Here is a 16035-nt window from a genome sequence, read left to right on the forward strand (position 1 = left end):
TCAAATTTGCAACCATGATGAAGGCTCACAGGTAGAGCAAGCACAACTTTAAGTGAAATATAAGTTTCATCTCACCTGGATTCCTTCTGCATCAGGATTTTTTGACTTTGAAATGACCTTGAAGCATCCTGCTACCATACAGCAAACAAACGGCACCAATGTCCTGATATCATCTATCTACAGTAATATGCAAAGAGTGGCCTTGAGCTCGTCTTACAGTACATTCATGTGGAAATGCATATGCTAGACAAGTGGTGTTCAACAAGCAGCAAAGAAGCTTTCAGAGGTGAGGGAAGCTGTACATGTTTTTTAATAGAAACACTTAAAAATAGGGCCCAAATGGTCATCTTTTTTTTTCTACTTGCTCTAATCTAGTTTGATTAAAAAACCTTCAAGACTTCTCTTGCTGAGAAAAGACTTCCTAGTCAGGATGTGAACCTTGGTCTGTGTTAAATTTCAAGTATACATATGGCGTCATTCTTGTCATCTTAGAAACATGTGATACTAACAACTGACAAGATAACAACTAGGTACCTTGATCTTACCTTGTTCTAACCATACCTATTGTGAAAAACGATAGTTGGGTTTTACTGTTAGCCCACTGCAAAAAAAAAAAAAAAGTAACCTCATAACATATGCATCAATTCACAACCTATCTATAATTCCTAGATAGCAAAAAAAAAATAATTACAGCATGTATCTTTAAACCTGTTTCTAAAAGAAAAGCTGCACAATATGCGTCAGATGCTATTGGCAGCTCCAGAGGAACCAGGCCTCACAACTTGGCAAAAGCTTAATAAAAACTAATACAAGACTAATACCCCCTTGAGGAAATAATTTGTCAGTGGGTTTGCCCTATGGACAACGCCATCAAAATCAATGTGGCAGCTAAGCTGTTTTTCAAAAAGAAATAACTCGGTCCTGTTCAAACAGCTCCTGCAAAAATACAAAAGACAGTGAAAAGCAACCAAGGAAACCCTATGCACACAAATAAATAATAACTTAATTAATATAGTCACTCAAGGCCACTTACATCAAAAAAAACAAACAATAAAAAATAACAACGGCAAGATGAAGATAAGCTTAAAGGGAAAGACATTGTTGTTTTGGAAGAAAAGGAAATCTGTCAGCTCAGTCTTGATTAAATAGCTCATTCTGAGAGTCATGACATTGATTGATCTGCCTTCCGCAGAATCCAGTTTTGTCTTGTGGACTATAGGATTTCCGTAAGACGGGTTATTATAGAGGCAGATCAGTTTCATAATTCACAAATAATTGTCACGCAATTCACAAATGTATTTTTTGACCCACATATAAATGCCACGCAATTCACCAATGTATTTTGCACTTACATTTATTTACAGAATGATAAATCTGCATTTACAGACCGCTCCCCATTAGTGTATGTCCCTGCATTTGTGTGTGGATTTTTAAGACTTCTAGGACATGCTTCGAATCACAGATGAATTTTCCTGCAACCTATCAGATATCTCCTACAACTTTAGCCAACGAACAAGGGTATATACAGTGGAACCTCGGATTGCGAGTAACGCGGTTTGCGAGTGTTCCGCAAAATGAGCAAAGGTTTTTAAATAAATTTTGACTTGGAAAACTAACACGTCTTGATTTACGAGTACCGAGTATGATGTATTAAGCATGCGCTTCTTGTTTTGACGTCGAGCGACACGTGATCAAAACGCTTTTTCTCTCTTGTGCTGCGGAATGGTGGGTAATCGTCTCCCCTGATGGGTCTTAGTGCTCGTCTTTTCCTGGTATAATCAACATCCATGCGCACATGTACTGTTTACTATAACACTGTGACCACGTGTGTGCACGTAAAACTTCTTTTAATTTTGTGTCTAATTCCTTCTCTTCTCTTACTTTAGCTTCACACACATACACAAACGCACTACTTTTTAAAGGTAAAGTGTATGTTAATTAGTTTTATTTTTACTTTATGTTTTGTATTAATTATTTTTATGCATTTATTTTTATGTTTGGCCTGTGGAACTAATATTTTTAGTTTACATTATTTCTAAAGGAAAAAATTACTTTGGTTTACAATTGTTTTGAAATACGAGCCCGCTTCCAGAACGAATTATGCTCGCAATCCAAGGTTCCACTGTATTCTGCATATCCACCCATCCATCTGAGGTTCTTCATCCAAGAACCTCTGTAGTCCAACTAGAGACAATGGACGTAAGTTGTGACCATTGTATTTATTTCCATTTTTACAACCAATTTGCCCAATCTGCATGTTTTGTATTTACGATAAAAAAATGGTGGAGGAAGCCGGTTTACCCAGCAAGCACAGAAGGAAATCAAATGGGAATCAAACCTGGACCCTGCACGTGCAAGGCAATAGTGCTAACCACTACGCCACCATGCCGCCATACATATACAGTATCACTGGAATGAACAGATTATGGAACGTTAATTTGCCTCCAATCCACAATTATGTATAAAAATCTGACAAGCCCATTCCTGCTGTGCATGATTACACATATTAGTTAACTACAGTTTAGACAATGATGTAGACTACGCATCATTGTGCAGATATAATGCAATATAGTCATTCAACCATACCTTCTAATTGACGTTTATGTTACTGGCTGAAATTGTATGAGCCATTTTTTTTCTAAAAAAATATGCATTTGTTAATCAATTGCGGAAATCTACAGACAAATGCAGGGATGTGCACGCTTTGTAAATGCATATTTGTCAGTCTGTAAATAAATATAATCACAAAATACTTTCATGAATCGCATGACTTATTTGTGCATTATGGAACTGATTTTTCCAGCAAACAATCTTGACCAGTTCCAACCGCTCTTACAGTTAACTTATTTGGTTCTACTGAACAAAAATATAGCTAACCAGCATGACACTGACCAGGACAAAGCCATTACTGATGACTGAATGTCGCAGAAGATGTGTCATGCAGTGCCAGGTAAGCACTCTATACGCTATCATGGTAATACACGCAGCACTTCTATGTCCCACAAGCTTTATATCTGACCGTATACTGTACTTCCAGCAGTAATAACTGCCAGCTCTCTTGACTTTTTTGTTGGGTCCCACTCGGCCCGTGGGATCACAGTCTTAATTAACCTTTCTACAGGAAACCATCAAGTATGACACACCAGTATGAAATTACATTAAGAGCAGGGACAATATATAAGATAAAAATCAAAGGAACCGAGAAATGAGCCTTAAGAGACAAAGAGCATTTGTAGATAAGGTGAATATACTGTACAGAACATGGACTTTAACTTATAGAGAGAATGTAATTGCTAATGAAAAGAGACAAGACAGAAGAATGGCATGACTCATTGTTTAAAAGGGTTGTATTAAAGTCTGGCAAAATAGGAATACAGAGGGCACCAGAGTCAGGAAAGAGAAGTGGACTATTAGTCATTCCTTCAAAAGCTGCTACAGTTGTATGACATCAACAGGAATCTCTGCTAATGGCAGAGCAGAATGGTTGTTGAGTGGCTAATTGGTTGTTTAGATATTTCTAGTAGTTTGGGTATAAATGTCAAATTGGTAATAAGCCCTTAATTACAGAGTTCCAGACTATCAGTTTCAAGATACCAGTACTGCTAAAGGGACAGTTTAGGTATAGCGTAAGAGATGATTAGGGCTTTAGGGATTAGGGATCAGAATGAATGACTGGATACAATGTGGGGCAATGAGTGCTCAGAAGAGTAAGATTCAAAATTTAGAGTTTTCCTTCAATCAATAAACAAGAGAGCTTTATAGGTTATGAAACAGCAATTTAGCAATGTAAATTTCACCATCCTGCATTGACATATCATTTCTGATGTGACTATGAGCAGCCACCTTCCGAAAGAGGCGGAGAAATCAATAACCTGGGTTATAGCCATTGATTTTTGAATTGCTTGCTTGACCAGATTGTAAGGGTCACACTGCTGGCAATGCAATAAACAGTAGCGCGGCATCTGGTGGAGCAAAATGCATCCCGAGGACGAAAAACAATACAGAATTACTGACACCAGCCATACTTTAAGTATGGCAAACCAAGCATGGGTGTTTGGAAAGGAAAATAGTTTAACAGGTTTTTGGTGACATCGGTGATTTACAGAACTACGGTCACTCACAGACATAAAAAATACACCTGTAAAAACCTATCAAAGAGCTACAACAAGAGCACATAATTACCAAGTAACCATGCAGAAGAGAAAAAAAAAAGACAGTACACCCTCCCAAAACTCAGGTGGAGAGCTACATCAAACCCACACAGTACAGTTGTGTTAGCCAACACCAGCAGCCCGACCAGTAAAATCAGGAGTAGGATGAAAGGCTTAGCAATACTGACAGTGCACAACTAATGAAAGAGTACACAATTACTCACCAGCACATAGACCAACATGGCGCCAGGTTCACAAGAAGAGAGCTCACAGCTGGCTGGTAGAAGAGTTAGTTTCAGGACACACCAGTTAGAGCAAAGAAAAACTAGTCCAGGAGGATGAGGTAACATCAAGCTCAGGATAATAAAAAAATCCAGAAGACAAGTGTAGTAAAAAAAAAACAGACAAAAATAAGAACCAAAAAAAACAAAAAAGAAAAAAAAAAGCATAGAATCCAGAAAAAAAGCGTATTCATTTGTAAATATTTCCAGTGCGACAAAGCAGCAAGTCCCAAATTAATTAATTAGTCCTACTGGAAAAAAAGCCAAAATGCATAAAAATGTACTAGAATTGCAATTGTTTCCTACATATATGCCGGTCATAGGTGACACCCTATCATTCATTTAACCACAGAAGAAAGAGAGTCAGCTAATCACCTGGAAACCTCCATAAATCAACCAAAGTTTCCTGCTCCAGGCAAAGTTCTAGGGTTTGCACACCTTGTGTTCAGCAGTGTAAGTACAAGAAATAGTGCAAGGACCATGGTGACCATATAATCAAGTCCATAAACAGAAGGTAATAAGTGAGAAACCGTAACAATTTTTTAGCCCTTTCTGCCTGCCTGTTAGGAACTCTGTGGATAAAAGTGTGGCCACAAACTGCCAAATCAAGACACACAGTGACTAGCCAAAAGTGAAGTTCAAAGTGAAGACCGGTTTCATTGGCACGTTAAAGTAAAACTCATAGGAGAAAAAGCTTTTAAAATTCCAACTCACATGCAGAAAGTCTGAAAGCCTGTAACAATACTACTGTATTGTTAAAAAAGAAAAAAACATAACCATCAAAGGCTGAAGTGGAACTTTAATGATCAATGTTTCAATATGGACACCGGTGAAACGTCGCAGCATTTAAACAACTGTTGGGTTGAATGATTTAATTATAAGCCCACCCTCAGTGGTAGGTTTCTCGCCACTGAATGCAATGCCGGTCTTAAGCCCGAATAAAATGTGAGGGTTGTGTCAGGAAGGGCATTAGGCATAAAACCCGTGCCAAGTTGTGTGCAGGTTGGATGGTCCGCTGTGCCAACCCCCGTCGGAAAACCAACAACAGCCGAAAGACTAACAACAACGATTATTAACCCACCATGGATTATGGTTACTTACTGCTTTGGACATGAACGGTGCTTGTGCTGTTGCTACTCCCACTGTCGTTCTCCACTACACACATGTAATTCCCAGAGTCCCCCAGTCGAGCACTAGTAATCTGGATCTTGGAGTTTTTCCTGCAACACAGAGATATTGGGTCATGGGACTTTACTATGACTTTGGATCGCCTAAACCTAACCACACATTCTTAAGTCCAAACCTAGCAACAGCAGATTAGAGATCAAAACAATGCTCTTAAACAAAGATTCAATAAGATAATACTGTATAACATTCAGCTTTATATTACAGACGGCTCTAATATGGCTGCAATCCAGGCAACAGTAAATTTAGGAGCAAACATGACCAATAATGTGTTATGATGTGAAACACTATATAAGGGAGCACCCAGGCTATTTGCTTTGTAATCTGAGCTATGGTTTAGGTTCTTATAAATAATAGGAGGTTTCTTGTTCTATTCCGCTCAAACAAATCGAAGTGTTTTCACTCTGGGATCCAATAGATACATGCAGATATGATTGCTAAGCGCACACTTACTTCTTGGCTCTGATCCTGACTTGTTTGCTCTTATTCAGAACGTTTCCATCTTTGTACCACTTATAGGACAGGGGAGATTTACCCGAAGCTTCACACTTCACTGTTAGCCGGTCTCCTTCTGCCACCACCATTGGGCTCCGCAAAGGTTTTATTGTAGGAGCTCCTAGAAACAAAACAAGAACAAATGAGTCAGATTACGCTTACTTGATTGGTATTAGTGCAAACATGTTTTTTCATGGATCATTTGTTGAATGTGGCAACAAAGACACATTTGCATGGCTTAAAAGACTTGAAGCAGATAGACATTCATCTGGGCAGAGGTTTTCACTAGACACCGTACACATTTTTCTAATACAAGCTATTATGCTCAGTAGTAGTGTATGAATTCCTTCCAGTGCAATACTTCTGTGCCTGATTTTGGCTATAAAGGGCATTAAAATGCACACAATGTAGCGGATGTAAAGGGTATAAACCATACATAAGAACATAAGTACATAAACACAGGGATGACTGTGCAATGACCTAGATAATGTTGACTGGAGGTCCTAACACGGTTGTAAAAATGTGAATAAATACAATGGTAACCATTTGCCTCCACAGTATATAGGTGGACTACAGAGGTTCCTAAATGGATGGATGAAATTTCCTAGATATAATTTTTGCCTCAAGAAAGTAGCAAGTGAAAAATATATTGCATATCATGATTTCCCTCTCTCAGTTTTTCTTGTCTAAATGAATTTGCTGATTACAGCTAGCAAGGACCACACTCCCGACCACCAAAACTAAACACTTAAAAGACTCAGTGATAAGAACCATATTGCCTAGCGTTTTCACTGTGTCGAGAGCAGAAAAAAAAAACCCTGATTGATTATACTAATGCTTCTCAAATTAATTGTAAACAGGGAGTAGACTTTGGCCTTCAACATGTCTGCAGCTATTAAATGAAAGAGAAACAGTAAAGCAGCTGGAAGAACTCAAACCAACATCAAACATTAGAGCTTAGATAACACACACACAGACATATACATACACACAGACACCAAAGAGAGGAGGCTAATAAGTAGTCAGGCACAATGTGGCCAGGGGGAATGTACAGCAGGGCGAGGACGTTTCATCAGTCGGTCCAGCACCTACACAAGACGTACAGATGGGAACTCACCCCGGTATATGACTGTGTAACAGGACAGGTTAAAATAGTAGGTTAATACTGAAAATGCGTCGGAAGCCCGGCAGTATTGACATTGCTAATAGCATAGAATGCTAATTGATCCCTGGAGGTTAGGAGGCAGTGAAGTGGCTATGATTGTGTGGTGAGCTAATCTTCAGTTAGCTTTTTGCATATGTAGCTATATTTGCTACTTTCCAAAAACTGACTGTCCTGTTTTGTTTTGTTTTTTCTTTGGATTTACAGTATGTTGTTTGGATACAAGTATACTTTAGATGTCTAGTATTTATAAGATTTTGAAAAGAAACAACAACATAAGCTATGTGTAATTAAGGATATTATGGTAGTAAGTAAACTAGCAAGCTAACTCGAAAAGATGGTAACCTGCTAGATTTTAACCTGCAGGACGCTACTCAAAAAAAAAAAAAGTTATATCATTTGAAAGTACTATATGGCTATAAACAAATTCCTAAGAAGCAGATAATGAGTAACCCAGTCTACCTAAAAAATACATTAATTAAAGATGCTAAACATGAAATATGAGCTTAAATCTTTAGGACCCAGCCCACTTCTCCATCCTAGTATATTTAGGATAAATTTTGTTAATTGAAAGGATAAACTATATGGACAAAGGTATTTGGCCAAACATGTTATTATTGAACTCCGGTGTTTTAATCAGGCCCGTTGTGGAGGGGAATCTTAATACTTCAACATGCCAAGACATCATGGACAATATGATGTTTCCAACTTTGTGGCAACAGTTGGTGAAGGTCCTTTTCTATTCCAACATGTGCCCTAGTGCACAAAGCAAGGACTAATAAGGAATAAGGACATGGTTTAATGAGTTCGGTATGGAAGAACTTGATTGGCCCACACAAAGCCCTGTGACCTCAACCCCATCAAGCACCTTTGGGATGAACTGAAACGGATATTGCCAGCCCGACCTTCTCTTCCAACATCAGTGTCTGACCTCATAAATGCTCTACAGAATGATTGGGCAAGAATTCCCATAGAACCACTCCAAAATGTTGCGGACACTCTTCCAAGAAAAAGTGGAAGCTGTTCTAGCTGCAAATGGAGAACCAACTTCATATTAAAGTATATGTATTTGGATACAATGTCATTGCAGTTTTGGTCAAATAGTTTAGTCTATATAGTGTAGCATTCCTGATATTGTGCTAAGGCCTGGCATACTTTTGTACAAGTATGGTGTCAGATTCTTTGGTGCTTTGGTTCTTTAGTGAATGAATGTGGTGGTTGGTATTGTTCCTTCTTGGGTTGCCAGTGGCATTTTAAAGCTACAAAGCCTAAACCTCTCCAAAAGCCAAAAGTAAGGCTAGGAGCTCAGCTTTTTACCACTGTTAACACATCTGAGAATCCAATAGATGCACAAAGGCTTGTGGTTTGCTCCAGCACAATGAAAGATGGATACTGTGTGATAGGAAAGCAGGACCGGCTTTAGTTAAGTCATAGATCAATGCCTTGTGCGCTTAAAATGAATACTTCGGTGTTTTTAGCCTAATCTCCATTTACCACATCTTTAACAGTAGTATGATTAGCACACACACATGTTTTACCATGAATCCCTAAATGAAAAAAAGTTATACATTTCATAATTTGATTAATATAGACGACGAAGGGTAAATATACAGTACAGTGCAAATTACAGACCATGACCATTATGTTTTGTGCTGCTGACTGGATAAAACTAGTGTTAAATTACAAACATTTTCAGTAGTTATTCTCAAATCTTTTTATTCAAAGCCACATAGAATTAAGACAGCTGAGCGGTAAGGGTTAAGGATCATTCACAAACAATCAACAGTGGGAACTGAACTCGCAATCTTGTAGTTATTTGATCATACCCTTAACCACGAAAATGCTGGTCTCAGAGATCCATAGATAATGCAGAACAAACTAGGATTTAATAATACCTGAAATTCATTTGTATTATTGATGTTGTTTAATTTTAGGTTTATTGTTTTCTGCTGTTAGCAGCAAATTACAGTAAGCTTGGTGTCAGCAATGACTTATTGGTTAAGCAAGGCAATCGATGATCAAATAAGCCTTGAGTGAAATAATTTTCCAGGGAGTGTATTCCAGCTCTGCTCTTAGAACCAAATCTGAAACTGGTTTGATTTACTGTTTCTTGAACCTTGTGGTCCTGTTTTTTATCCTTCTTTATAGTTTTTATCAATATGCAGTCTGATTGAACTTCTGTCACAATCGTTACTAAGCTTTTTTATGCAGATATTTATAACAGCATATGGTATTGTGCAAAAGTCTTGAGCCACCCTGATTTCTTCATACAGTATTTTGCTATTAAGGAGCCACACTTTTTTTTGTTGCATTTTTTCAATGTAGACTTGAAGAATACTTCTCCAGGTTTCCTGAAGGACTTACTGGGCACTTACTAGCAGTCCCTGTACCAGTTTCAGAAGAAGAAGATATATGGTGACCTTTGAATTGTTCAAGAATTAACAGAAAGCATATAACTTAAAACAGAAACCAGTGAGAAATAGGTGCAGGTGACGACAGATGATCAGGTCGGTCATTGGTATACTGGTGATATTGAATGCTGAGTGGTTGGAACAGACGAGAGGGGAAATGAGGTTGCTGCTGAGGTTGTTACATAAACAACAGCCTGTCACACTAAAACATTTGTTCCAATCTCTTAATTTCATCTACATTATTTAAATTTATTTAATATGATATGTCTCAATGCCTTAGATCTGCCTTAGATCTATACCGCTATATCCTGTGAACAGGGTGGCGTGGGGCCTGGAGCCTATACTAGGAGACTTTTCCAGGCATCAGGTGGGGTATGGGATGCCAATCCAATACAGGGTAAATGCATATATACACTTACACATTGATTCACACACTATGGGCAATTTGGAAACGACTATTAGCCTAATCTGCCCAATTTGGAAGAAAACCACGGAAAGCCACCAAGTATGGGGAGAACATGCAAACTCCATGCACACGGAAACGAGACAGGAATTGAACTCGTAACCTGTAGGTGCAATGGGACAGTGCTAACCACTTAGCCACCGTGCCACCTTTTACACAGTACTGTAAATACAAAATAAAACCTCATCAAATAAGTAGGAACACCGACAGGAAATATTGATTTAAACGTAATAATACACATCTAATTATCTCTTAAGCCTTACTTAATAGCTTTGACTCCTGAATCTGGTTTCTCATTCTGTAACAAGGCATGCCACTGCTGCACGTGTGTACGACATGTGCGTTGTAGATCAACAAGCCGAAGCAGCTCACAGGTTGCATATTTTCCCCACCTTTTCACACAACCGTGACATTTTACTAGACACATGACACTCTCTCTCTGTGGCCCTGCCCATTTAAAAAAGACTCTGAAATGCATAGCCTTAGGGATGGTTCCAAGATTCAGCCTAAACTCTTTAAATAACTTTGGGAATGACAGGGGGAAAAAAAATGCAATGCCTAGCAGCGCTTCATGTTGAGATGCAACATTAAGTGTTGCTGATTTTTACAAGATCGCGCGAACTTTCCTGTTTATCTGTTCATACAATACAACGTTAAAGAAAACGTTTCAACGTTTCTAGTCTCCAGCGAGTGCCTGAAGAATTATGACGTGGTATAATTTTGGCATTATGGCTGATCATTCCAATTGATAATGACTAAAATTAAATATGACTAAATATAGTCGCATTTTATTTCTTTTTGATTACACAAGTTTATTCACCTGAAGTGAGCATGTTGCTTGGTAACATACATTAAACACTGTGAGGAAAGTGTCGATTGTTATAGATTATGTCTTACATTTTTATAAAATACCAGTTTAATTCCTGCTTTAAATCACTCTGGAAGTCAAATATAAAGATTTCTTGACTCTAATCGGTTCTAGGGTGTGAATTTGTGTACTGATTCATCCATAAACCGGTATTACTAGAGCATTCTTATTTTAAATTGTTAACAAAATCATTCCCTTTGCTATATTGTTTTTATCGCATACAGTTTTCTCTCGCTCATATACACATGCATGCTTTGATAGAAAAAATAACAACAACAAGACAAAAAAAAAACTTTCAGTGTTTTGATTGTGCCTGCGGAGGTTCATTTGTTTTTTGGCGTGGCACACAGTTTTATTCACCGTTTTGTGGGCTAACCTGGATTGCTTCACGTACGACACGTCAATGGCAATCACTGTCGACTTTAAACCACCGTGGGAGAGATCCGAAAAACAATGAAGGATTAAGGCCATTACAGACATGCTGCCTTAACCATCTTCCTGTGATTTTGGGATTTTAAAGCTACGAGGGTAAAAAGCAACCAAACCACATAATTCAATAATGTTAATGGTAAATTCAATCAATGCCCTTGTGCATTCCTGTACCTTGGAAACCTCTAACCACTTCTGAGTCAACTTTCTTTGCTCATTCTTATGCATGTTGTTGAATGTAGGCCAGTTGAAAGAAAAAAGAGCAAAAGCCGCGATAAAATAAAAATATAAAGGGACAAAAATATTTTATGGTCGTGATAGAAGTGCCAGCAAAATTTTGACTATATAGTCATCAAAGCTGTAGTTAGGTCTTAAAACTGTTTCCAATTTAGATGTTATTTAAATAATAGAATGTAATACTGTAATAATACAATAATACAATTAGGGTACTGTAATAAATAAAACCAACTTATCAAATCTGATTAGTTATATAGCCATTATTAGAACATCTCGGTGGGGCAGTGCTGGCTCATGTGGTTGAAGCGGCGGGTTGCTCATCAGAGGGTCAGGGGTTTGAGTTCCGTCACTGCCGGGTTACCACTGTAGGGCACTTGGGCAAGGCCCTTAACACTGTGCCCATACTAAATTACTCTGCCGGTCCCAAACCCCCGATGAGGAAGGAGGAGGGTTGGATGTTGGGCTAGTAACCCGGCCATGTAAAAATCTACGTTGCTATAGAAACAACGCAACCCATTGCCTGATGTACTCAACAGCACAGGAGGACCGAAAAAAAAAGACTCTTTTACATCTGCAATTTTGCTCTTGCTTTTAAGTTGTATGTGTTTCCCATTATTTCCAGCATTTAACCAATTGATTTATGGTGCCCAAAATCACCATCATGTCTCAGGAGACTTTAAAGGCCCTTTACAATTATGGAACTATCTACAATTTAGACCATTCAAGAAAATTGCCAGAGTAACCTTTTAGAGAAAAAAAAAAACAAAGAAGCAGAGGGGTGGGGGAAAGAGGAAACCCACACCAGGTAAGCCGGGAATGCAATAGGTGTTTAACAACAGAAGGGCAGTTATAAATCTTCTTCATTTCTAAAGACGGTGCACTTCAACCATGAGGAAGGAAAAGGAACAACAGTCCATGACAGATATCACAAAATACCACAATATACAAATCTGTTACACATCCTGATTAAAACCTTATTCTTAACAGCACACATCAAAAACCCTTTTTTAGGCCATGAAACTCGCCTAATTGAGTCAGTCATCATGGTTTTCTCATTGTGATTTTGCCATCAAGCAAATGAAACGTATCAGTGCATGCGCTAAGAAGCAATGCGTGTGACAGGGTTAACCTTAGCCACCAAAGAAAAGCTGAGTCTCCCAGCTATTCTTTTCTTCCTGACTTTGCTTTGTTTCCACTAGACAAAGCACAGGAGATTAGCATTGCGTGAAGAGAGATCCAGGAGGGAAAGCTGCACGGGTTACTAAAAGTGGCTCCTCAAACACCCTTGTGTTAGATTACAGATACGTATAAAAAACAATACAGTGAACAACATTTAAGAAGGAAGTAACAGGAGAATTGCGGCGAATAATAAAAGCACTTTATCAAGGAGGTCACGCGAAGCAGGGCCTCGGGGGCGACAGAGCAAAAAAGAAACCTCCAGCAGGGGCTGGAGAAGAGCCATGGATGATCCTGTAAATGAATGGGGGGCAGGTGGGGGAGGAGGGGAACGCCAGGAGACAATAATTTGCCATGCCGTTCCAATTCACTAACCTAATGTGGATATCTCGGATCAAAGGAAATGCTCCGAGGATTAACGATGCCTTCCCGAAAGACGTGCTGATTTACTCTGTCTTTCTACACCTTAGTAGATGTACTCAAGGATGGGTTTGCACAACATTTTTTTTTTTTATTGTTAATGGTTATTGCAATACTTGCATCTGCAATACGGATATTACATAAGGATTCAATATACATGATGTCTCTTTAAGAAATTTGTGTTGTGCAAGTGTTTTAACTAATCACAGCAAGGGTGTGTTGTTGCATTACAAACCAAAAAAAAAAGAAAAGAATTAAATTAAAATTTAAGGCATATTTATCTTCTATTTCTTATTATAATGTTACAGTAAACCAAATATAACCTTATTAAACCTACTGTATAACTAGACATCATTTATTACGCTTTAAGCAACATTGTCTTGTTTCTTTGCTTTTTTCATGAACAAAAAGTTTTACACTGAAAAAATTACCTGCTATTAAAAAATGATTTATACTTTAATATGTAGAATATGTCTAAAAATAATAGGTTTATTAATGTTACATCTGGTTTGTTGTAATCTTATATATAAAAAATTGTTCAGAATTGTGACTATAAATTCAAGACAATTTCACTTTCTACGACATCTTTTTTTTTTTTTTTTTTGCAGTGTAATTCATGGAATTTACATGCTTTTGCTCAAATCCATGCTGCCATATCATAAGATTTTGTCCTACACAGAAGATCCTTTAGTGTCTATAATAGTTGTCGTATAGTAGTATATAATAGTTATGGTTGGAAATTAGGGTCGGGAATTTCTCTTCCTGCATGACCCCGAGGTCAGACTGCAGTGACAAGCTGAGGCATGCAGAACCCCAGACAGACGTTGAGAGAGACCGCACAAGCACGTTGCACTCTATTAGCCGTTTAAGAGCTTCTCTGAGAATGGCATTCATTCAAACAGTAATCTCTGTCACATTGTAAGAGGATATCTATAGTTTAAGGCTCAGCTGCAGTAGGAGCTGCAGACACCCAGCAGTGCAGCCTCCTTCAGGTACAGCATGGAAATGAATCAATAGGAGCTCCTGCCTGGTCTTTTAAAAACATGCATGAAGAGAAATTCACATAAGTGCTAATTAAGATCCTGAACACAGGAATCAACTGTAAAAGTCGTGAAACATCTAGGCAGAGCTGGTTGACGTAGGAGCATGGAAATCCTAACGTGCCGAAGTGCTCAGTCTGAGACTTGCATGGCGAACATATATTCATGCACAGTTACAAACACAGGTCAAGGAGGCCAGATGTGCCGCTACACGCTGCCGTTTAGGAAGTCCTGCTGTGTGACAAAAGCAGGCAGCAAGCTTTGACAAGATGGGGTGTGCGTTTTTTCCCCTTGAGTCTCACACCCCTCCCTTGTCGGCAGCACACGTACAAACATGCATACATCCACACACTCACACCTTTGCGTGTTGTGTCTTTCTTTACCTTGAGTGAGATCACTGTTTTTTCCCTTGTGCTCCTTTTTACCTTTTTTCTTCCCATTCCTCTCCTTCTTTCCTTCTTCTCCTTCTTCCCGTCTTTCCTCTGACATGATAGTGTCAAAAAAAGTGTAAATCCACTCAAGGGGGTACAAAAAAAAAGAAGACTTGGGCAGAAATGAGAATCAGGAATAGTCCTAAAGGGGAAGCGTGTGGCTGGCGCGCTTAAGACTCTGAACTTGTCTGAGAGCTCGTGCCCTATATACACTCGGTCCCATCACGAAGGGAAACACCTACTCGTGACAGAGAGAGAATACAGGCAAAAGAAGACAGTGGAGAGCGAGAGAGGGAAAGGGAGGGAGAACACGAGTAAAGGAAAGAGAAGGAGAAGGAGAAGGGGAGGGATAGAAGGAGAAGGAGGGAGCTAGGGAGGCATTTCCCACTGCTGTCAGACAATTAACTGTTCCTTGACTGAAGGCTTCAGATAAACATGATGAGTCCCGAGGGTGGCGCTTACAGCAGAGGGAACCCTGTGGAGCTTAGACCACTCCTGCTCACCTTCCTATCTGCGCCTCCACTATGGCCTCAGGTCAGAATCTACAGAAAGCCTATACGATGCCCTCAGCGTAAAGCTTAAGGAGACTGTCCCATGCTCGGGTCCCTTTGTATAAGGCAACACCCCTTACCAAACCAGCTTATAATACAAAGTCGAAAAACTTCCAAGGAACATGAACTCTCTTTTTTGATGGTGCAGCAAAACCGGAATGAGCATCTAGGAGGTCTATTTAGATATCCAGATAAGCAGTGATAAAATAAAGGCATGTGACATGACAGGGCCACATCCTTCTCTTCAACCTCCCTCCTCACTTTTTTTTCTTCTTTTTTAAACTTTATTTCCCCTTCCTCCTTCCCCCACACTATGCTTTGTGTCGTCTCCCACCCTCTACTGTAAGCAAGTCTCGGCGTGTCCCGTCGTGAGCAGTCTCTACAGACAGATCTTACACATGCACAGAGCTGAGTAAAGCTGACTGCTTCCCGACACACGCACACCCTCACAGTCAAGGCCAGTGTTTATGTAAAGTGCAGAAAAGACAACCTGACGTAAAAAAAAAAAAGTAAAGATATCCTTTTAGGAAAAAAAACGTCCTGAGTAAATGTCAGACTAAACAAGACTACGCTGAAGTATCTGATATCATCTTTACTTATGTATTCACACATAGACGTGAGAAAAATGGATAAAAACCTCTATAATTACATGGCAAAGTATTAATCATGATCTAATACATATCTATACTTGCATTAGATTATAAGTATACTGTATATGATCTAATAAGTTGAGAG

At 38.9% G+C, this 16035-nt stretch overlaps 1 protein-coding gene across 5 annotated transcripts in view; it reads right to left on the minus strand.

The window, feature by feature from the left end:
* Positions 1–16035, minus strand: part of nrg2a (neuregulin 2a) — a 98967-nt gene that overhangs the window by 42931 nt on the left and 40001 nt on the right. For 4 of the 5 annotated variants that reach the window (XM_053479297.1, XM_053479295.1, XM_053479298.1 and 1 more), the window contains exons 2-3: positions 6071–6233; positions 5534–5652 (exon numbers count right to left, since the gene is read on the minus strand). In XM_053479297.1, the coding sequence (XP_053335272.1) occupies positions 5534–5652; positions 6071–6233 (282 nt within the window). Of the gene's footprint in view, positions 1–5533; positions 5653–6070; positions 6234–14701; positions 14957–16035 lie in introns of those variants that run through there. The other variant, XM_053479299.1, reaches the window with a different exon arrangement.

This window comes from Clarias gariepinus, chromosome 19 (assembly GCF_024256425.1).
Source record: "Clarias gariepinus isolate MV-2021 ecotype Netherlands chromosome 19, CGAR_prim_01v2, whole genome shotgun sequence".
Classification (NCBI taxonomy): domain Eukaryota; kingdom Metazoa; phylum Chordata; class Actinopteri; order Siluriformes; family Clariidae; genus Clarias; species Clarias gariepinus.